The 23,897-nt window shown below is 35.4% G+C and overlaps 2 protein-coding genes across 3 annotated transcripts; one reads left to right on the top strand and one right to left on the bottom strand.

Moving 5' to 3' along the window:
- The first annotated feature begins 1,274 nt into the window (after window positions 1-1,274).
- Window positions 1,275-16,280, top strand: casp7 (caspase 7, apoptosis-related cysteine peptidase). Its single transcript, XM_056469728.1, has 8 exons — window positions 1,275-1,397; window positions 2,355-2,465; window positions 3,648-3,773; window positions 6,921-7,066; window positions 8,075-8,203; window positions 10,838-11,013; window positions 11,206-11,344; window positions 14,580-16,280. The coding sequence occupies exons 2-8, from the start codon at window positions 2,356-2,358 to the stop codon at window positions 14,804-14,806; spliced, it is 1,053 nt and encodes a 350-aa protein (XP_056325703.1). The 5' UTR covers window positions 1,275-1,397; window position 2,355; the 3' UTR covers window positions 14,807-16,280.
- A 1,975-nt stretch (window positions 16,281-18,255) lies between these two features.
- si:ch211-28p3.4 (probable E3 ubiquitin-protein ligase TRIML1) lies at window positions 18,256-22,357 on the bottom strand. 2 transcript variants are annotated; one of them, XM_056469342.1, is made up of 6 exons: window positions 22,088-22,357; window positions 21,916-21,990; window positions 21,609-21,842; window positions 19,505-19,524; window positions 19,122-19,264; window positions 18,256-18,963 (listed from the first exon to the last, which is right to left on the bottom strand). In XM_056469342.1, the coding sequence occupies exons 1-6, from the start codon at window positions 22,106-22,108 to the stop codon at window positions 18,386-18,388; spliced, it is 1,071 nt and encodes a 356-aa protein (XP_056325317.1). In that variant the 5' UTR covers window positions 22,109-22,357; the 3' UTR covers window positions 18,256-18,385. The 2 variants fall into 2 exon arrangements, with proteins under 2 accessions (XP_056325317.1, XP_056325316.1); XM_056469341.1 differs by having other exon boundaries at window positions 18,257-18,963; window positions 21,916-22,011.
- Window positions 22,358-23,897: the final 1,540 nt, after the last annotated feature.

Here is a 23,897-nt window from a genome sequence, read left to right as displayed (position 1 = left end):
ACTCATCCTTGACTTGTTCCAAAACAGTGTTCAACAGAACAAAGTCAAAGTCAAATGAAGGGTGACTAAATGAGAACAGAATTTTCATTTTTGGGTGAAATATTTTACATCAGTTACAACAGGCGAACTGTGATGCAAAATTGATTTGCATAAAGTAAATTGTGATGGCACGGTGCCAAACCTACTGTAGGTTGTCATATCACAAACCAAGCTGATTGTATGAATAAGCTAAAGTGTTGCAGAGATATACTTATGTACTTAACTTGTGTGCATTTATTGCCATATAGGACAAATGCTAAGTTATTTTGTGCAGTTAGAATAACTTAAATTCTATAATATTTTTCTGGGATATTCTGAATATAAAATATTTTGTTTCTAAATGTAAATGCTGAAATGGTACCAAATTGCATTATTTTTTTCTGAAGGTGGCTTACTTATAAAATACACATACACAGCTTCTGTGGTTGATGCTAAGGAGAATATCTGGTGTTAACAATTTTGAATATAACATTTGGAAAATACACAGCGACATGGTGGCGCAGTGGATAGCACTGTCACCTCACAGCAAGAAGGTTGCTAGTTCGAGCCTCGGCTGGACGAGTAGGCATTTCTGTGTGGAGTTTGCATGTTCTCCCCGTGTTCACGTGGGTGTCCTCCGGTGTGCTCCGGTTTACCCCACAGTCCAAAGACATGCGCTAGAGAATGTGAATGTAAGAGTGTTTCCTGGTGCTGAGGTGCAGCTGGAAGGACATCCGCTGTGTAATAACATATGCTGGAATAGTTGGTGGTTCATTCCGCTGTGGCGACCCCTGATGAATAAAGAGACTAAGCCGAAAAGAAAATGAATAAATAAATATTTAGACATTATAATACAAGACATTATTTCCAAAGTCAAAGTCATCACAGGGCTGTTCTTCAAGTTCAAAAATGCAATCCCACAACATTAATTATGAGACAAATTATTTTATTTTTTGTAATTATATTTACTTTATGTAATCGGAAAATTTATAAATAATATTTTAAGAAAAACAGTTCCTTGACATGATGTCTGGTTGATAACTCATTACACTAATATTGGCCTATTATATTATATTATAATTTTTATATTTTGTATTATAGCCTACTTTTACATATATATATGATATTTCTAAAACCATGTTTATATATATGACTTTCATATGTTTCCGAACTCTATTCTTGTGTATAAACGGGAACACTAACAGGAAGTTGCGCAGCAAATTTTTTTGAAGCGCCTGTTTCTTTAAATACACAGATGTCTGAGTCAGACTGGAAGTGGAAGATCGCAGGTTTGAAAGTAGTTTCGTTTTCTCTGTGTAGCACTTACTACGTTTATTTGGAAAAGCAGTATACAAGACTGAGGCTGATCCGTCAGAAATGTAAGTTTAATGAGTTAGAAGACTGTAATATCATGAAATCATTAGCCTATGTTATGCTTAACTAAACCATCGTTGTTTAGCCCATCAACTGTACAGTATCAACCTGTGTTGCATTGCTAACGATTGCATTATGAAGCGTCAATGATTTCATTCTTTGTGTAGGCCTATATTTCTTTAATAATATTCAAATGTTGCGAATTACAATGATTGTTAAAAATACAGGTACTAACCTGGTCAAATTACCCTCGGAGAGTTTTAGACCTCCTTCGCTATTTATTCAAGCGTTATTAAAACGGAAATGGCTCTATATTATATTATCATCATCTATAATTTGTTATTTAAGTAGTAGTATGTTGACCTTAACAACTAAGCTTTAAAACTTTAACGTTAGCAGTGATCCGTTGGTTGTCCTGTCTGCACAATGTCTCAAAGCTTACTTATTTAGCTTAAACCATAGGCTTAAACATTCATAACGTTACATAAACACGTACGTTTAAATTGTTCTCCGAGCTATAAACTTATACACCTATTACTACTTAATAAATGTATGTAATTAAACATACTGTTAAGGTGACACTATGAAGTGAAAGTAAAAGCTTAATTACTTAATAACTGATGATAAGTGGCAGTAGCATTGGAAAGGGCAACTACTTGAAGAAATCCCCCTGTAAACAATTGTACAGTTATTTGCAGTACTACTTTATCTTGGTGTTTTTATAGTTTCCAATTCTTAATTTGATATCTGAGGGAGACCATAAAGACCCACAGACAATTTTTGTTAAAAAACTACTGTATGGTTACATTAGCCAAGTAGACCTCAGTAAGGAAAGGTGTGGCCATGTCAAGAAATTACTTTGAATACCAAAAGTCAAAAATTCCCCATAGTTTAAAAGCTTGATTTCCCTAAACGTGACCTTGTGTTAACGATCAGTGACATTTTTTTCATTGTTGCTCCAGAATGAATAAAGAAGCTCTTGCTTCCGAGAATGAGGTGTTGGGGGAGGACCAAGAGAATTACGGAAAAGGAGACGTGACAGATGCAAAACCTGACCCAAAATCAATGTACAGGTACCATATATAGTCACCTAACCTGTTTTTTTTTTTTAAATGCCTCATAATTATGCTTTCTTTGAACATGAACTTACATGCAGGATGTAGTGTAGCAGTTTGTGAACATAAAACGTTCTCAAGGTTTAATTGAATTTGGTTTATTGTCTCCCAAAAGAGAGAATCAATTTTGAAATCATCTTTGCAAGGATAGTTCACCCAAAAATTAAAATCCTGTCATCATTTAGTCAGCCTTGATATATGTTCTAAACCAGTTTGAGTGCTTGGTTTGATAGAACATGAACACACAGACACACACACACACACACATAATAATTAAGAACAATTCCTTACATTTATATAGTGCTTTTCTGGACACTCAAAGCGCTTTATACATTTTTGGGGGAATCTCCTCCATCTATCATCAGTGTGCAACATTCTGAAAGACGTGACAGCAGCTTTATTGCACACCACACACCAGCTGATTGGTGGAGAGAAGACAGAGTGATGAAACCAATTATGATACGGTAATAGTTAGGAGAACATGATGGATAGAGGCCAATGGGTAAATTTGGCCAGGGTGCCAGGGTTAAATCCCTACTCTTTTGGAAGCACATCCTAGGATTTTTAATGCTTTAAAAAGCTTTCCCATGTGGTCTCCCATCCAGGGACTGACCGGGCACAGTCCTGTTTAGCATTAGTGGGTGACCATGTGAGAGTTGCAGAGAGCTAGCTGTCGGACATACACACATTGTTTAATAGAACAGAGTCAGAAACTGTCAAAAACAAAAGGGTGAGTATATGATTACAGAATTTTCATTTTTGAGTGAAACATTTCCCTTAAGTTACAATATGCGAACTCAAGAAATAGTGATGCAAAATGGATATGTATAAAGTAAATTTTGACGGCACTGTGCCAAAACTACTGTAGGTACTATCAATGCATGGTTGTCTTATCAAAAACCATACTGATTGTATGATTAAGATAAAGTGTTGAGGAGATATAAACTTGAGCATTTTTTGCCGTATACATATACAGTATACAAGTTGTTTTGTGCAATCAGATTATTAGACTTGAATTCCATACTATTTTGCGGGCATGGTCTGAAGATACACTAATTTCTTTAATAGTTTTTAAGCTTTATTTCCCTATACGTGACCTTGTGTTAACGATCAATGACATTATTTTTATTGTTGCTCTAGAATGGATCAAGAAGCTCTTGCTTGTGAGAATGAGGTGTTGGAGGAGGACCAAGAGAATTACGGAGAAGGAGACATGACTGATGCAAAACCTGACCGCAAAGGGAGATTTAAGCTTTTTGGCAAATTGTAAGACAGTTTTTTTCTATGTAATCCATTCAATCAATGTGCAGATAGCATGAATAGTGACCTAACCTGTTTTTCTTAAATGCCCTATAATTATGCTTTCTTTAAACATTACCTTTTATGCAGCATGTAGTGTAGCTGTTTGCGAATGTAAAAAGTTCTAAAAAAAAAAAAAGGTTTAATTTAATTTAGTTAATTGTCTCCCAAAAGAGAGAATCAATTCTGAACTGCCAAAACAATCTCAGATTTACTTCTGTAACACATTTGCATATTGTCAGCCTGTGGGTTTCACTTGCTGCCCGTGAACATCTACGGTTTGCATTTTTGACATTTTGTCTAGAGGATCCATTTATTGCAGACCAACTATTTAATATAGTGATTTATGCCTTTCAAGAAAATTCAGCTGAATGAATTTCTTACATTGTATCTGGACTTTATTTATGATGGTAGAACTTTGCCAGGGCACAGAATTCAGTGAGTAGTTGAGTAGTGTCACCTTGTGTATTACACTGACTTTAAAAGGTTACACTGCAAAAAAATGCTTTTCTTACTTCGATTTGTTTGTCTTGTTTCTAGTCTAAATATCTAAAAATTCCTAAATCAAGAAGCATTTTCTAGACAAGCAAAACATAGTGCCTTGTAAGAATATTTCAAATTAAGTGAGTTTTTCCTTAAAACAAGCAAATTAATCTGCCAGTGGGGTAAGCAAAATTATCTTATGTGAAAACGTAAAACGAGATTATTTAGATTGTCTCATTGGCAGATTATTTGGCTTGTTTAAAAGGGAAAAGTCACTTAATTTTGATTTACGATTTATTATTTTTTAATATTATTTCTTAAAAACAAAGCAATTCTAGAAAATGCTTTTTGATTTATTAATTTTAGATATTTGGACTAGAAACAAGACAAAAGAATCTAAGTAAGAAATTTTTTTTTGCAGTTTAGTTCTGTCCAAAAAAAAAAAAAAATTCTAATCATTTTTTGGGGGTTTTCACCTTTAATGGATAGGACAGTAGAGAGTATTGACAGGAAAGCGTGGGGAGCAGAGAGAGGGAAAGAATCGGCATAGGACCTTGAGGCAGAAATCAAACTCAAGTCGCTGTGAACACTGTTGACGCTTTAACCACTACACCATCAGCGCAAATAATAAAAATAAATTTTCATTAAATTATTCTGCATTATTTATCCATCCTCATGTCATTCTAAACTCATCAGAATTATATTAATAATACAAATAAAGACACATTTTGTCCATCTTTCCATCAAAAGTATTTTAAATAGGGTGGGGGGGGGGGGCGATGCAGTGGCGCATTGGGTAGCGCTGTCACCTCACAGCAAGAAGGTCACTGGTTCGAGTCTCGGCTGGGTCAGTTGGCATTTCTGTGTGGAGTTTGCATGTTCTCCGCATTCTCCGAGGCATGTGTTTTTCCTCCGGGTGCTCCGGTTTCCCCCACAAGTCCAAAGACATGCGCTATAGGTGTGTGTGAATGAGAGCTGAAAAGAATGAATGTATTGAGTGGTTTAATTCATGAGCTTTGTCTAACATGAACAGATTTAACTTTGGCTTTTGTTTACATATAAGCATTGAACAGAAGCCCAAAAGTACCTGGTTTACACACAAGAACTAAACTCATTCTTTCATATGGAAGAACGAGTGTCTTGATCTTCCATGACCAATTTTGAACTGCAAAAATTTTTCACTGACCAATATTTACATGTGACTTAAAGTCTAAATTCAATTCGTTATATAAAAGGAGTGTGACTGTCTATTCATAAATCTTGGCATAAGCCACTTGATTTATTTGGATTTATTTTTTCTTTATGGACATTTTGAGGTTACCAGGCATTCAGAAGGGGGAAAGAACTCTCTGATTAAAATAAAATGTCTTTATTTGTCTTCTATACAACAAACAAATTCCTTATGGGCTAGGAATGACACAAGGTTGAGCAAATAAGGACAGAATTTGAATTTATTTTTGTTATACACAAGGTGGTGCCACAGTCCTATTTGTAAATGACCAACAAACTAAGGCTTGCCTCACATCAAGTGCATTTGAATGCGTTTTGGGATGTTTACAATAACTTTTGATTGAAAATAATATTCGAGCTCATTAATAGGAAAGTTCCTGCATATTTATAATTGCCAAATTTAGTTCCTTCACAAATAGCAGTGTAGAAATGTACATTTAGTGACTTCTTGTTTGACACTATGAAGTGTGCTTGCTCTATATACTGTAATAGGCCTAGTATGTTAGTATGCTAGTATGTTTGTGAATTGAGGTGTGCTGGTGTCCTGCATGACCCTGGCGGAGGGCTTTTGAATAGGCCTTTGGAAAGCTCTGGGGACTCTGGCGTGTGTGCTGACTCAGGTAGCGTGCGCCGCCCCTGCCCAGCGGAGCCACCGCTCCACTCTTTATAGAGTATAGAGCATGTCAGGATCCCAGCACACACCACACCACACCACACCAAACGGAAAAAAAAAATCCACGCTTAAATTTGGGGTTAATTCTGCAGATCTGGAAGGAAGAGCAACACGTTTCAATGCAGAGTGGCGTACCGTTTAATGAAGAGCCCAGGTAGGAGAGTGCTCAGATGGGTTATGAGGTTGAGTCTAGTTAAAGGGGGAGTTACAGGGGGGGGGGATTGATGGCCCGCATCACATGGGACAACTGTGATTCGCTGTACTGTTCATGAGTGGGAGAGAGTGTATAGGCAGGAGCCCATTGTTGTGGTTGGCTAACGTGATGACTAGGCTCTTCTGGAATACTGGCACATATTGTACATCCAGTGGCCTACTGATCTGGACGGATCCTTTGGAAATTCGACAATGTGAGACATCTGTGAGATTTCTGCATCAGGCATGTGGATTAATTTCTCTTTAGGACATCGTGAAGGTTGAGAAAAGCTAGTATTATGATCAATAAGAGGATTTAATTGTGTTCACAAGCCTGGATTTCCTGGTTCTTTGACTGGCATTGGATGGGTTTTGCTTGAGGTTTGGTTGGTTATCTACTGACAGAGGAGTTATTTATTAGTTTATACCTAATGATGCTTAGAACAGCCTATTTGGGGAAGTACAGTATGGGATGGAGGAAGTTTTTTTTATTTTTTACTGTAGTAGTTTGGTTAACTGTTGTCTCTGTCTCTCAGTAAGAAGAATGATGGCAAGTTGCAGGAAAAAGGGGAATCTGAAAGCCATTACAGGATTGTTTCACCAACATTCCAGTATAAGATGAGCCACCAGCGTGTCGGCAAGTGCATCATCATCAATAACAAGAACTTTGATGAAAAGACAGGTGAGTCTTCATCCTTATCTCATGATCTTACTGTATGTTGTACAATCGATAGTGATTTGCGAAATGAGTTAATGTGGAAATCCATTACAAATAGCTGAAATTGGTACATTTTGCTGTTCTTTGAGGTGATGATAATAATAATAAATATTATTTGAGTAAATTTGGATATAATATTTGATCTTATTATTATTAGTAGTAGTAGTAGTAGTAGTAGTACACTGTAAAAAATTATATGATCAATTAGTCCTGACAGCATATGTTTTTAGGTCATTGTAACTTGTTAATCATGTTCTAACTTAATTTTATGAGTTACACAAGCTGTTTTAAGTCGGTTTAACATAATATAAGTTCATTGATAGAATTAGTTTGATTCAGCTTAAAAATTTAAGGCAACCAGGATTTTTTTACAGTGAAGTAGTAGTGTAGTAGTGTTAGTAGTTGTATTGAAACAATTCAAATCCAAATCCACAGTTTTGCAATGACTTCTGTTGTTGATATCGACATTTTATTAGATTTTTTTCTAATGAAAATTATTTGAATTTATTACGTTTTGTATTTTACTGGGGTTATAATAGTGCAAATATTTCCTTTACATAACAAAAAAATATATATATTTTTTCAACATTCCGCATAGACGTGCCATTTATTTTGATGCCAAAATATTTCTTGTTCTTCTGAAAACATGTTAAATAACTTGATTTGTTACATAAAAACTGCTAAATTTGTTACAGTAAGTTTTCATAATATTTTAATGACTAATTATTATTTATTTTATTGACCATTCTGCATTATTTAAAGATTTCTCATCAACATAAACAACTTTTATCAGTGATTTGTTATATATATTTTTTTATGATGATTTTGAGATTTATTCATAATTATGAAAAGTTTGAAGAGTCTTTGGACTATGAATAAGGAAAGCTTATCTACTTAAAGCACCTTGTTTTTCAAACGTTCACCATTCATGCTCAGTTACACTAATGTCAACCTTTGTGCTTTATTTTGAAGGGATGAATGTACGTAATGGCACAGATCGAGATGCTGGAGAGCTTTTCAAGTGCTTTAAAAGCTTGGGTTTTGATGTTGCAATCTACAACGATCAGACCTGTAGGAATATGGAGCGGCTACTTAAAGCAGGTGAGTGACTAAAATATCTCTGTTCACCCCAGAGCATCAAAATCACAAATGTGATTGGCTAATGAGGCTTACATAATTCTGCTGGGAAACTGTTTTGTTAAAATTGTAAGAACATATGTGGGGATCATATATCAGTAAGAGCGAAAAATCTGAAACTAGTTACGGAACATTTGCAGAATGTGGTTGGACTGCCTTATTGATTGCCTGGAAGATTGCATCATTGTGTATGTTGTTTTGATGATAGTTGTTTGTGTAAAGTTTCAAAAACCCAGTGAACCTTTCTCAGTTCACTAACTACCCAGCAATATGGGGGACATAATCATCAATAAATGAAAATCAAATAAACTTTTAAAAGTATGCACTCAAAAAAATTATGTTTGCTGTTTGTTCAAAGTACTTATTTACAAAGAGCTCAAACAACACAATTCTTGAGGGTTTTTTTGAGGACAACTTAATTGTTTTATATTCAATCCACTTAAATTTGTAAAAACAAATCAGCTAACTTAATTCCTTCATGCTGTCCCAACACAAATCGGCTGTGTGGAACCCAACATTTTTTTTACAGTATGTGTAGTTTAGCGTATTGACTCTTTAAAACACATCCCAGAGATGTTTACGCAATTTCTATCATTGTACTGTAGGGCAGGGGTGTCCAAACTCGGTCATTGAGGGCCGGTGTCCTGCATATTTTAGTTCCAACCCCAATTAAACACACCTGAACCAGCTAATTAAGCTCTTTCTGGGTATACTAGAATCTTCAGGGAGGCATGTTGAAGGTAGTTGGAGCTATTATGCAGGACACCGGCCCTCCACGACTGAGTTTGGACACCATTGCTGTAGGGGAATTGATGACAACTGTGATGTCTCTGGGTGGTACTTGGTCAAATTAGCCGTTTGTTTAGGTTTAGAGAAAAAAATTGTAGTTTTTATTAAGTAACATTTCCAAAAATAAACACTGTGACAAAAGTATTGCGAATTATTAGTTAGCTAATGTATTAACTCATCTTAACTTTTTGGAATTTAAAATGTGACCTTTTTAATTAAATATTTTGTATAGACAAGAGAAAATTCAAAAATTAAAACCCAAACCTTAAATGTTGCAGAAATTGAAGCCTTTTTGAAATTTTGAAGTCCAAATTTAAAGTTGATTTCACCAAAATTCCTATGAGATTTTATACTTGCATTAAACATCAAAAAATAGCCACTGGGTGATAGACATACTGTATCAAACATGTCAAAAATGAACAAATTTTAGTCAAAAATGAACCAATTTGAGTCACAATAGCAATTCTATTACAAAACAGAAACCTTAAAGGTGAAACTTTTAGCATCCAGCATTTTTTAACAGTTTCGTCAAGATTACAAAACAGCTTTATTATAAAATATGTAGTTTTAAATGTTGTACTATGAAAACTGTTTTTTAAAGCCAACATATCAAAATATACTCTTGTTATTTTTATTTATGCTGTGCTTTTTATGAATGATTTTGTAAAAATGCATTTGCCCTCATAATCCTTTATCCAATTCCGGAATGAACCGGCAACTTATCCAGCATATTTTTGCGCAGTGGATGCCCTTCCAGCTGCAACCCATCACTGGGAAACATCCACACACTCACACACATACACCACAGACAATTTAGCCTATTCACCTATACCACACCTATACCACGTTTTTGCACTTGTGGGGGAAACCAGAGTAAACCCATGTGAACACAGGGAGAACATGCACAATCCACACAGAAATGCCAACAGCCTTCTTGCTGTGAGGAGATTGTGCTACCCACTGCGCCACTGTGCTGCCATAACACAATATCCAATTTTAAAATAGTTTTCACAGGATGAATTAAACTTTTGGGTTATAATTTGATTACTAAACTATGTGGTGGAGACAAAAGACTTTAAATAAAGAGCACAAAGGGGTTAAGCGCTTCTCCCTCCCCATTACATTTTAGTGACCCAAATTACTAAAAAGTTATAGTTCGCCTAAAATGAAATTTGCCATCTTTAACACATCTTCGGGTTTTTTAAATCTTTGGTTAAATGTTATTAACAGTCAATGTTTCCTACTGACTTCATTGTATGAAAGAAATAAATTCTATGGAAGTCAGTAGGAAACATTGACTGTTTGGCTAATAACACATTTAAACAAAGATTAAAAAAAAATGTAAAGATGTGTTAAAGACTGCAAATAAATTTTTTAGATAAGGTATAACTTTTTAGTAATTTTGGTCAATAAAAAATAGGTGGCAGCAGAGTGACTTAACATAGTATAAAAGAATGAAATTCTATAGAAGTCAATGGGGGAGTTTTCTTCTGACATTCAATTGAAGTCAGAATTATTAGCCCTCCTAAATTATTCCTGTATATGTATTTCCCCAATTTCTGTTTAAAAAAAATATTGCTTAAGGAGGGTAATAATATTGCCCGAAAAATGGTTTAAAAAAAATAAAAACTGCTTTTATTTTAGCCGAAATAAAACACATAAGACTTTCTTCCGAAGAAAAAAATATGGGAATTACTGTGAAAAATTCCTTGTTCTGTTAAACATCATTTGGGAAATATTTGAAAAAGAAAATTCACAGGAAGGCTAATAATTCTGACTTCAACTGTATGTAACCTGTATGCGTTTCAGTGTCAGAAGAGGACCACAGCGACAGCTCCTGCTTCGCCTGCATCTTGCTGAGCCACGGCGAGGAGGGCATGATTTACGGAACAGATGGAGCAATGCCCATCAAGACCATGACCTCGCTCTTCAAAGGAGACGTGTGCAAGAGCCTCGTGGGCAAGCCCAAGCTCTTTTTCATCCAGGTAAGAGGAGCAGGGCCACAGGAGGATTTGGGGAGGAGAGAGGAGGATGAGGAAGATGTGAAGGAGGAGAAAATGGAGCACCTACATACGACGGTGTCTATTGTTTTAATGCTATTTCAGTCGGGGTGAACCTACCTTTTTTAAAGTGCACTTTAGGCGGGTATTGACATGGCGTTGTGTGTTTACTGGCAGGCCTGTCGGGGTTCGGAGTTTGACGATGGAGTACAGACTGACTCGGGACCGCCCAATGACACAATAGAGACAGATGCCAATCCAAGACACAAGATTCCAGTGGAAGCAGACTTCTTGTTTGCGTACTCAACTGTGCCAGGTAACCTTTTTTCTTGTCTCAAAAGAGTTGTCTTCGAGACCTGCACACAATAAAATGTAGCTTGATTAGTATGGATCAATTTATCACTACATTAAATAATAATTACAATAGAAAAGAACTATTAAAATTATCCCCCATTTTAAATTGTTATATTTAAATTAAAAGTATGACATTTTTACATTTTAAAGATAAAAATGATACAGAATGTAGATTTGTTTTCACATCCTTCTTTCCTTGACACTAACAGAAACTCAACAGGTCTACTATGCCAGTAATATGGCTGAATGCACACACTCTGATCCGCTCATCTAATTCAGGGGTTTCCTAACTTTCCAGCTCGCGACCCCCAAAATGACAATTTAAGTGTCTCGCGACCCCCACCATCCTCGGAGGTGGTTATAAACATACAGTGTGCACACACCAATAGGAACTATATTAAACGAGCATATTGACAAGACAAAAAAGTGCAACGGTCTAACAACTTATTTTTTATAGTCATTATTCATTTAATTTAATATTAACCTCACTTAATGAGAATGGTGGGCAATATTTACAGCACAAGACTATTCTTGGTTTAATTTTTGAGACCGCCACTTGGAGATTGTCCTATGTTCAGTTGTGGCCTTTATTTTTAATGTACGTGGGTGCCGTGAAGGTGTCAAAATTTAACATTGTGCCGTGAAATCAATCTGCTGCAACTAACACGACCGCTAGGTCATTAATATATAGCGTAATAACCCCAGGGGTCCCAATCCAATGAAAGAACAATTGAAAAGCTAATGGCTATTTGCATGTTGTTTTTTAGGCATGTTTTATTAAACACTATTTTTTATCTTCTGCAGGTTATTGATAAAGTATGGTAATAGTTTATGGCTTTGTTTACTAATAGTTTAATAATATATGATATTTTTGGAATCCCCCCCCTTGTCCCTATTGTCTCACGACCTTCCCTTTGGGAACCACTGATCTAATTAATGAACAGTGGAATGCAGTGGATTATAACAAAAAAAATGGGTTATCTTTCTGACTTTTTTGTCAACATTCATTCATTAGGTATAGTTTTTACCATTAATATCACTGGCATTTTGTACAGTGTATGTAGTCAAAGCATATATCATGCAAATAAAAAATCTTGCTGCTTTTAAGAATTAGTATTTAAATTCACACATTAAAAAAAGTGAAAAAAAAAACATTTGGAGGGGTGTTGTGTTGATTATCATGTTAAACAGCAACTGAATTACAGTTAATTATTCTTGTGCTTTGTAAAGTTAATAGCTTCTCTATAAAATGTGTGTGTATATAAATAAAATACACACAAATAAACTAAAACAGATTTCTATTTATTTTATCCAAAACAAGCCAAAATGTGGTCTTGTCAAATTAATTTTGAGAATCTTAAATGATCCTCCTCCAATTAAGTTCTGCAGTACATTTCCCCGAGTTCACAACTAAAGCACAGTCTCAACACATTTCCCAATGATTTTTTTTTTTATAAAAACACAGTTACATTTAACAACCTGACCCCAGCCCACATCATCTGTCCATCACAAGATTGGTGCAGACTTCAAGGGATCACAAATCAGCAGTGGTTTCCCATTTGTCCCCTGGTTTTCATGCACAGTTAATTATTCTTGTGCTTCATAAAGTTAATAGCTTCTCTATAAAATGTACAGAATTGGCTAAAAGAGAATGTGTTTTATATGCTGGCAAAATAGGCATAAAATGAAAAGATAGCCAGACGAGACAGAATGTAATATATTTTTATCAAGTCTTATATGTATTATGTCAGTGTTTCTTAACCATGTTCCTGGAGGACCACCAACACTGCATGTTTTAGATGTTTCCTTTGCCTGTCACACGTTACAAGACTTTCAGTCTCTGCTAACGAGCTGATGATCTGAATCAGGTGTGTTTGGTTAAAGAGGCATGGGCTGCGTCGGAAATCCCGTACTTCCATACTATCTAGTACTCTAAAAACAGTATGAGAGCTGAGTAGTACGTCCGAATAAAATTCAAAATACAAGAAGTACCCGGATGACCTACTACTTCCGGAGAGATTCTGATGTGCGCATCCGATGGACGCCATGCTATCTCATGATGCACCACAAGAGAATTCATGAATAGGAGTGAAGCAATGCAACTGATGTGGGTAGGTCACATGATGATGACAAAATGGCAGATGTAGTATGTCTGAGTTCCATTCATACTACTCACATTCATACTGTATAGAACAAATGTTTCTAAAAGTCCAGTAGTACATTTAAATTCAAATGTAGTACCTACTGAGTAGTAGGCGATTTCAGACGCAGCTATGAATATTTTGCAGGATCGTGGTTTAGAAACACTGTATTATGTGAATCTGAAACAGGCATGGTTGCTCAGCCCTGGGTAAAAATATTGTAACATCATGTCATAAACATACATGTCATAAGGGATAATCAACAGTTTGCCATTCATTAAAGTATTTTAAATGCACTTTGGTTCGAGTCAGGTGGTTCTTTGCCTTCACTTTGTTCATTTAGAATAACTTAACACACAGCAAGCCATTAATTATCCCAATTATTCTATGATCAACTGCCAAAGTTTTGACAAGTTAAAACTAATAAAATTTTGGCAGCACAATATTTGGCCGAATTTACACCAGTTATAACATGTTAGACCTCCCCACTTTGAATTCATCACAGGCAGAGTCAGTAAGAGAGCGCACACGAGAGAAATTGGGCATGTAAATGACACGGGCATATCTAATAGCTCAAACAGTAGTAACATGTATTAGGTACTTATTCGCAAAACTTTTGGAGGTTCCCTGGTTAACTTTGCAGTTCTCGAGATGACAGGAAAATCTCCAGCTAGTGTCACTGATTGACTATGGTTACTTCTATTGTTTAAGGTATACATGTTTATTTCTAACTGATAAAAAACCTGACTGGAACTACCTTTGCATTAAACAAATTGGAGTTGGAGACTGTACCAAAAAGTTAAGGACTAGGCGGGTTTTGGGGAGGAGGGGGGTGGAATTATGGGAGTTTTCTGGGAGAACTAACAAAACGGGAGGGTGGCAGGGGATAGGTGTGAAATACGGGAGACTTTTTAAGGAGGAGGTGGTTGGATTTATGGGTGTTTTTCGGGAGAAATAACAAAACGGGAGGGAGGTGGGAGATAGGTGTGAAATATGGAAGACTCACTGGGATGAAGACCATGAAGTAAACTAACAGTGTTACACACGTTTTGACAGGTTACTACTCGTGGAGGAATCCGGGCCGAGGCTCCTGGTTCGTCCAGGCCCTTTGCAATGTTCTCAGTGAGTTCGGCAAGCAACTAGAGATCATGCAGATCCTCACGCGGGTCAACTACATGGTGGCCACCAGTTTCGAGTCCTGGTCGGAGGACCCTCGTTTCAGCGAGAAGAAACAGATACCCTGCGTGGTGTCCATGTTGACTAAAGAGCTCTACTTCAACTGAACCAAGTTGACCACATTCGCACGCAGAGCCCTGTCTGCTTTTTCTCACTACACAGCAGAACTTTACAGTAGCACACTTTTCATTTGTTTTGTTTTAACAGTAAATATTAACCCAACCGTTATCCTTTTTTGTCACTGATCCGCCATAAGGAGGGAATCCTCAGTCGAATATACTTGAGCTAAATCTTTTTACATAAATGTAAGCAGTGTTTTGAAGCGGTGCGCATCACAGGATGGCAGGCAAGAAGAAACTCATCAAGTGCATAACGACTGACTGCTGACTGACCGAACGACTCGACATTCAACATTCAGGGAATGATCCCCAGCTGGAAGTTTGTGTGTGTGTGTTTGAAAGCAGTTTTTTGTTGTTATGCTGGGCATACAGGCACCGAAAAGGTATTTCTCTGTGCTACGCACTGTTCAAGTTCACTGCCTTCTCAGTACATGTTCATAGTATTTCAGAAAACACAGATGTGGCATTTCATTTGCTCTTTGTCAGCTGGCGGTGTCAAATATCAATGTTGCCTTGCCAAATTTGAAAGTTTGCTGCCACTTTTACCTTACATAAATAAATAAAGCCCTCATGGACCTCAATAAAATATATATATATATATATATATATACTGTAAGAGTTTTTAACAAAGATATAGCACACAAATCCTTTGCTGTTGTTCTTTTTATTATAATATCTATAAAAGGAAAAACACCTCAAGCATAAACGGCCATTTTAGTTTGGTTTTGTTTGGTTCTTCCAGAACGCCCTTCAAAGGGGGTCAAAGAAAGGACATGAATGGAAATGGAGTGGCAAATAGTGAAGTAATGCTGACACCTGCCTGTTTTAAAAGCTATTCTGTCTGAGTAAAAAAAAAAAACGAATTTACATCTGCATGCATGTAGCCTGTTCATGCGGTGTTTAATTATGTTTAGTGCTGAATCCGTCTATGATCTACAAAGGCAGCTATTATATTACCGGTGAGCATTTTTACCATATTTCATCCATCTGACCTACAGTAATGTGCGGTTTTAACCTTAACGGTAGGATTTGATTTTTTCAGAGCTCGTTGTCTAATGGGTTTTCCTTTTCTTTCGGTTCTTTCTGTATTTTTCATTCTCACTTATTGATTGTTCATTCAGATCACACACTGAATCTGCCAGCCTGTGCACCAGATGACTGCCACTAGACTTGTTTTATGCATGATGTGCTCCAACTATATCTAACGATGTAGATCCACTTGCTTTGAAAGACTTTACTTTTCATTTGATGAAATACTGTTTTAAAACTGATCTGCTTTACAGTGATGATAGTAATGTTTATAGAAAAGCAAAAATATTGAATATTTTTGGAACAAGTGCCTTGACATTTTTTGTTTACAATGTGTCACTATTACATTGTATAAAGTGGGGCTTTTTGTTTAAATGACTTCAAATGAATGCTTTTGTAAGACCAATTTTATTGTATTAAAAGATTTTATTGATCTTGTGTGTATGTGTATGTTTTAAGTAGTTATTTTATACTGGTATTCAAAAACAGTTCAACTATTAAAATCAAAATAGTAAAAGCAGTAATTGCTGTGAAATATTATTACAATTTAAGTGAATTTTATTTTTAGATTTTTAAATATTTAATTTATTGAGCCAAATGAAATGGACTTTTCAGCATCATTACTCCAGGTTTCAGTGTTTGATAATCCTTCAGAAATCATTCTTATATGTTGATTGAGTGCTTGAGAAACATTAAGCCAGCTTAATATTTTTGTGGAAATGATTGTGGAATTTAGTTTGAGGACTCAGTAATAGATAGTATGTAAGTACAGGCTGTATTTGAATTAGAAATCATGTGTGTAATTTGAATTAGAAATGTGTGTGATGTAATTAATTTAATCCATTACTGATGAATATAGAAATTTATTCATTCATTTTTTCAATATACACAGTTGAAGTCAGAATGATTAGCCCCCCGTTGAATTTTTGTTTTCTTTTTAAATATTTCCCAAATAATGTTTAACAAAGCAAGGACATTTTCACAGTATGTCTTAAAATATTTTTTCTTAAGTCATCTGTTTTATTTCGGCTAGAATAAAAGCAGTTTTGACTTGTAAAGTCAATATTATTAGCCACTTTTAACTATATTTATTTTTTTTAATGTTCTGTAGACTAAACCACTGTTATACAATGACTAACCCTGAACAAAAAAAAACAAAAAAAAATTCTAACTGCCCAGAAAATATTTAAATAACTAAATTCTAGTATAAACGTAGAAAACATTATCAGAACTTTATAAAATAAAGCAGTTTTACTCAAAATCATAGCTAGTAAATATACTGTAGGTGCTGTATAAACATCTAGTAAACACTTGGAGAATTTTCAAGTGGTCTCTTAACCTTATATATACAGTATATATATATATATATATATATATATATATATATATATATATATATATATATATATATATATATATATATATAGATATTGCTCAGGATATACGAGTACAGCCCCACAATATAGGATGCTATCTATAGGATGCTTTACAATATTATATTTGTGCAGATACATTAGATTAGTCAGTACTGAAGCCAAATTTGGAGCTTATCTAACAAAATATCTTGCGAAAACTAGTACACAAATTTGTTATAAAAAAATATTACACATATTTTCAAAAATTGCAAAATTTAAGAGAAACAAAAAAGATATCAAATTTAGTTTAAATGTAGTTTGTAATTTTTTTTATTTGCAATATTTTGCATGAATTTAAATGTATTATCTAACCATTGCTAAAGATGTTCTGTGAATAAATATATCTGTTTAATAAATCTGTTTTGTTAAAATGCACCAATATATATTACCCATATTCACTGAGAAATGGATAAAAATATTCATTTTCAGAATAAGGTGTACTCAGTTATGCTGAGCACTGTATATGGAGAAAATCATATTTGTTTTATTTTTAAATTATTATTTTTAAGGTCAATATAATTAGCCCCCTTAAGCAATATATCGACTGTCTACAGAACAAACCATCATTATACAATTATACTTGCCTAATTACCCTATAACTTGTCTAAATAACCTAGATAAGCCTTTAAATGACATTTTAAGCTGAACACTACTATCTGGAAAATTTTCTAGTCAAATATTATTTACTGTCATCATGGCAAAGATAAAAGAAATCAGTTATTAGAAATGAGTTATTAAAACTATTATGCTTAGAAATGTGTTGAAAAAAAAAACTTTTTCTGTTAAACAGAAAATGGGCTGAAACAAATATACACAGATAATAATTCAGGAGGGCTAATAACTGTATATTTAAAATTCACTCGAATAAATTAAAATAAATTAGAATTTATTTTATCCAAAACAGGCCAAAATGTGGTCCTCTATAGACTAATTTTGAAAATCCTAAATGATTCTGCTCTAATTAAATTCTGCAGTGGTTTTTACGACAACTATCAAATCAGTAACCAATAATAAAGCCACAGAACCCAATTCACAATTAAAGCACAGACTCAACACATTTCCCAATTATTTTTTTATAAAAACTCAGCTACATTTAACAACGCCAGTCCACATCGTCTGTCCATCACAATATTGGTGCAGATTTCGAGGGGTCACAAATCAGCAGTGGTTTCCCATTTGTTCCCTGGTTGTCATGCCCAGGACACACAGCCTGGAACAGTAAGTCTGTGAAGGTGCCAGCGCAAAAACTGTATAGCGGCGTCATTGTGTCAGCCCCCAAGAAACAAACCAACCCTCCCTCTGTGCTGGAGAAGATGCCAATGCGCTTAAAGCGTCTTCCACCAACATCAGTCAGCAAATGGGGAACGCCATTGTGCCATGCTGTGTAGATGTCATTAAAATACTCAATGCACCATGATGAAGGACCCCGGCCCAACCAGCAGTCCTCCTCGCGGCCCTTTCTGGGGATGTCAGGGTATGTGAGGCCTAATTCCCAGTATGTTTTACCAGTGACTTCCACCTCCCAATAGCTGCGAACTTCCGTGAAGCCCTGTCGACTAATCACATTCAACGTGGTGTCAAATCGAGCGGGGTTTTCCGAAACCTCCTGCCAGGTATCAGTGTAAGTGACAGAGTCGCCTTCAGGGGAAATAATCAGCTTTGGGTGAGCGGAATTAGGATCCAGAATGACTTCTTGGGCGTCTGAAAATTGCCAAAAGCAATGCGAAATTAGACTATATTTAGAAACAATTTCTGGAGCACAGGACAGGTTTAGCATGTGTTGCAATAAAAACATCATTGAACTTGCTTTAGGTGTTAAAAAAAGAGCAAATGTGGTGGGGAAATGTGAAGATCCTTACAACTTTGGAAGAGTTTCTTAGTGACGGGAACCTGAGAGCGAATAAACAGCAGCAGGTTGATGGTTAATCCGAGCAGCTGTTCATTTTTAAATTCGTCCAGCTGTATTAATTCAGGATCTGTCTTCTTCAAAGTCTCCGCTATCCTTTAAATGAGGAAGAATTGGTGAAGAAAAATGCTTTCGCCACATGAACGAGAAGTAACGTGGTGCAGAGATCAGACTGCATGCTTGATTTCAAGTTTGGCAGTTTAATAGCTTTTCATTCATGCCACGGGAAAGCCTACGTCATGAAGGTTGAAAAATAAATAAACAAACTGTGTCAGTAATCTTGGTGTGGCTGAATTCACGCACATGTAAAATTCCCAAAAGTGCAACTCTACTTACCTTTCTTCTATCTCAGACATCTGTAAAGAAAAATTAAATAAATATAAAACAATGATACAAAAAGAGAAGGAAAATTAAGACAGACAAGATGATGACTGTCAAATTAATGACAAACTGCACAAAGCGTGATAACATTTACATATTAATAAGTAACTAATAATCTTACCTTTTCTGGTTTTGATTGTAACGCAATAATGTGCACTTTTTTAAAGCTGCTTTGAATCAATGATTATTGTGAAACGTGCTAAAAATATACACTACCGGTCAAAAGTTTGGAGTCAGTAGGATTTTGAAATGTTTTAAAATAAGCTTATCCACAGCAAGAAGGTCGCTGGTTTGAGCCTCGGCTGCGTCAGTTGGCATTTCTGTGTGGAGTTCGCATGCTTTCCCCGTGGTTGCGTGGGTTTCCGCCGAGTGCTCCGGTTTCCCCCACAGTACAAAGACATGTGCTATAGGTGAACTGGGTAAACTAAATTTGCCGTAGTGTATGTGTGTAAATGAGAGTGTATGAGTGTTTCCCAGTGATTGGGTTGCAGCTGGAAGGGCATCCGCTGCGTAAAACATATGCTGGATAAGTTGGCAGTTCATTCTGCTGTGGCGAGCCCAGATTAATAAAGGGACTAAGCAGAAAAGAAAATGAATGAATGAATGAATGACTTAAGTAATAATTTCATTTTAAACTACATGCAAAAAGTAATAAATAAATATTTAATAAATAGGTATTTAACCTTTTTTTTTACATTAAATAAATGCTGCCTTGATGAACAGAATAATTTTCTTAAAAACTAAATAAAATGACCCAACACTTTTAAATAAATGTATATATAAATATAAATGTGCTTAAAGGTTTTTCATGATTATAAGTCTCTTATGAACACCAAGGCTATGTGTATTTGTTTAAAAAATCTTTAAAAAAGCAATATTATAAAAAAAAATCATAAAATTAATTTTAAAACAAATGTTTTCTATGTTTAACAATTGAACTTATATCTGTGATGCAAAGCTGCATTTTCAGCAGTTCAACGTGCCTTCAGAAATCAGTTTTAATATGGTAATTTGCTGTTTAGGAAAAAATTATCATAAGTACCAATGTTAAAATAGATTTAGTTGATTAATATTTTTTATGATTATACATTTACTTAATATTTCAGCTGACTATACATTTGTACCATGTTTTCGTCATGAATATAAGTTAATAAATCAATAACAATGCTGAACAATATTATTTTAAAAGATCTTTCAGTTGTTAAAGTGCAGTTGTTTGCTTGAAATTTATAAAATCAAATTTGTACATTCAATTGGAATTAAAAGAACAACTTGGGTTAAAACCTAAAGCATTTATTTACTATCTTCACTGTAAAAAACTATTTCTAAACGAGCTGTTTCCCGTATTTTGCGATTCTTGTTTTTATTTTCCCCAGTTTATTTATGCTTTTGAATTGGATTATGGGACCTTGATCTTTCTTCCAACAACTTTTAACTTTTAAGTGAATTTTATTAACATTTCTAATAGTTTAAAGTGATATATTGTCTGGATTGGTGTATATTATGCTACAAAAACTGCCAGTACATTTTCTGTTATTTTACACGCTTATTTCTCTATATATTATCTCTTATTCAATCATTTTCTTTTCGGCTTAGTTCCTTTATTAATCAGGGGTCACCAAAGTGGAATGATCTGCCAACTTATCCAGCATATGTTTTATGCAGGGGATGCCCTTCCAGCTGCAACCCAACACTTGGACACACCCATACACACTCGCATTCACACACATACACTACGGACAATTTAGCTTATTCAATTCACCTATAGTGCATGTCTTTGGACTAGCCCACGCAAACATGTAGGGAGAACATGTAAACTCCACACAGAAATACCAACTGACCTGGGGCTCGGTCAAGCGACTTATCCATTATATTATTTCTAACTACTAAAATGTCAATAAAAGTCACTTTACTAAACTGCACAGTTGAATTTTCAACATCAAAAGATGACAGAGCAGAGATCAAGGTCACATGATGCAATCCACATTCACAAATAAATGAAAAACAAAATATGGAAACTTTGGCTATTCCAAGACAGCATTCAGTACAGAAAGTGCACCTTCTCTTGACCCTGACGCTGGTCTTCCTCCATCTGTGCCGTCAGTTCAGCGAGCTGCTGATCGATTTCCTGCGTGAGCTGGTAACAATTCTCAATGCTGTCTTCAACCGTTCTCTCAATGGCCTCGCTCTCAATATCCAACTGACTAAATGTAATTCTCAGATCCTCGTCCAAAACCCTCTTCATGTCATCATACTTCTTCTTAATCTTCTCTTTTAGAGATGCCGTCTTGCTCTGTGGAAATAAATCAAAGATACTCAAAAAATATGGCATTTATCGTATGTCAATGCTTGTTTCACTGACTTACATTGAAATCTGATTGTTTTGATGACAGCTTCTTCATTCGGAAACCCAAGATGTCTCGTTGTCTCCTTAGTTGCTCCTGATGTTTTGTTGGTGTGTCCTTAAATATGATAACTGAAATCAAGTCCAAAACACTCGATATGCTGATTATGAATATGAATTTGCCCAATCTTTACCTGGGTGTGTGTCTTCATCATTGAGAGTTCAAGTTCTTCACTTATTTTAATGGTTTGATTTTCCTTCCAGTCTTATTATCCACTGGCGAATGACTAGCCTAAGTAGTAAACTTGAGCTTTATACGGTACGTTTGAGATGCCAAGGATGGGTGACGGTCCATCTGTTATTCCTGTGCCCTGGGAAGTATTTGCGTTGAGGTCCGTAAATCTGGCTGAAGGACTAAAGGAGCAGAACTGGGTTTGCTTGTCTGAGCACATGTTGCCCTCAAAAGAGAAAAGAAGCAGCCCTTCTAGCCAAACAAAGCCACTATTTATATCACACTCCGATATGGAAACATCTAACATTTGGACATTTAAAGGGATAGTGCACTCAAAACTTACTTGTCATAAACTTGTTTGAGTTTCTTTCTTCTGTTGAACACAAAAGAAGATATTTAGAAAAATGATGAAAACCGTTGACTTCTGTTGTATTTGTTTTAGCTACTGTACCATGATAATGAATGGTTACTCCTAAATGTTTTCAAAATATCTTCTTTTGGACCTCAAAGTCTTGAAGGGTGATTAAATACACTCAAAAAACAGTACATTTACTGTTTGTTCAAACTACTTATTTAAATTGAGCTGAAACTACATAATCCTTTAGTTTTTTTGGGTGGACAACTTAATTGTTTTGTTCAATCTACTTAAATTTGCAAAAAAAAAAAAAGTCACGCTTTATTGTGATATTTCATTGGTTGAATTTAAGTTACATTGCATCTACATGCCAACTAATTCTCATTAGATTATAAGTAGACTGTTAGGTTGGGGTTGGGGTTAATGTAAGTTGACATTTACTAGCAAAGTTTCGTAAAGTCAGTTAAATGTGTGTTGAAGAAGCAGTATCAATAGATATTAAGCAGACAGTCTACTAATACTCAAATGGACCATCAAAATAAAGTGTAAACGAGTTTCTTTCGTCTGTTGAACACAGAAAAAGATATTTAGAAAAATGCTGAAAACCTGTAACCATTGGCTTTTACTGTATTGGTTTTGGCTTCCATGATAGTGAATAGTTACAGGTTCCTAAATGTTTTCAAAATATCTTTTGTTGTGTTCAACAGGAAAAAAAGGAAGTCATAAAGGTTTGAAGGATGATTAAATAGACAAAAAAATACAAAAAATTATATTTACTGTTTGTTCAAGCTACTTTTTTAATTGAGGTTAAACAACATAATCCTTTATATATATATATATTTTTTTTTTTGGGGGGGGGGGGGGTGACTAAAATGTTTTATATTCAATCTACCTAAATTTAACCTAATTCCTTCATGTTGTTGCAACACAAACCAATTGTGTGGAACCCAGTATTTTTTACAGTGTAGCGAGTACATTTTAATTTGGGGTGAACTACCCCTCTAAATTAAATGCTGCTGTTTGCTTGTTGCAAATGGGCCACATTCCAAATAGTTCAGAAACACTTATGGAGCAGGTTGCACCCAATTATAGGCTTTAGCCCTGACCCTGTTAGCCCTGTAATGACTGATACAGATTCTGTGAATGGCGTGTGAGCAGAAATGCTTGGATTGATGCCTGTGCCAAAGCACCTGCAGCTGTCTTTCTATAGTCTTACAACACATGGATACATCACAGGCAACTTCCTGTCACAGCGCCAGTGAACAATGGTTTATTCAGCCTCACGCCATTGGAGGAGCAGGCATGCGTGGGAACTGACGTGAGCCAGCAGTGTGTCTCTTTGATTGATACACAAGCGTTTAACCTGTCTGGAAATTAGGGCAGGGGTTTTTACACTCAGCAAGTATAAAGTTGCTGC

Source organism: Danio aesculapii, chromosome 12 (genome assembly GCF_903798145.1).
Source record: "Danio aesculapii chromosome 12, fDanAes4.1, whole genome shotgun sequence".
NCBI classification, from domain to species: Eukaryota; Metazoa; Chordata; class Actinopteri; order Cypriniformes; family Danionidae; genus Danio; species Danio aesculapii.
Note: the sequence above shows the minus strand (reverse complement) of the source record. Positions and strands in the feature narration are given on the sequence as shown.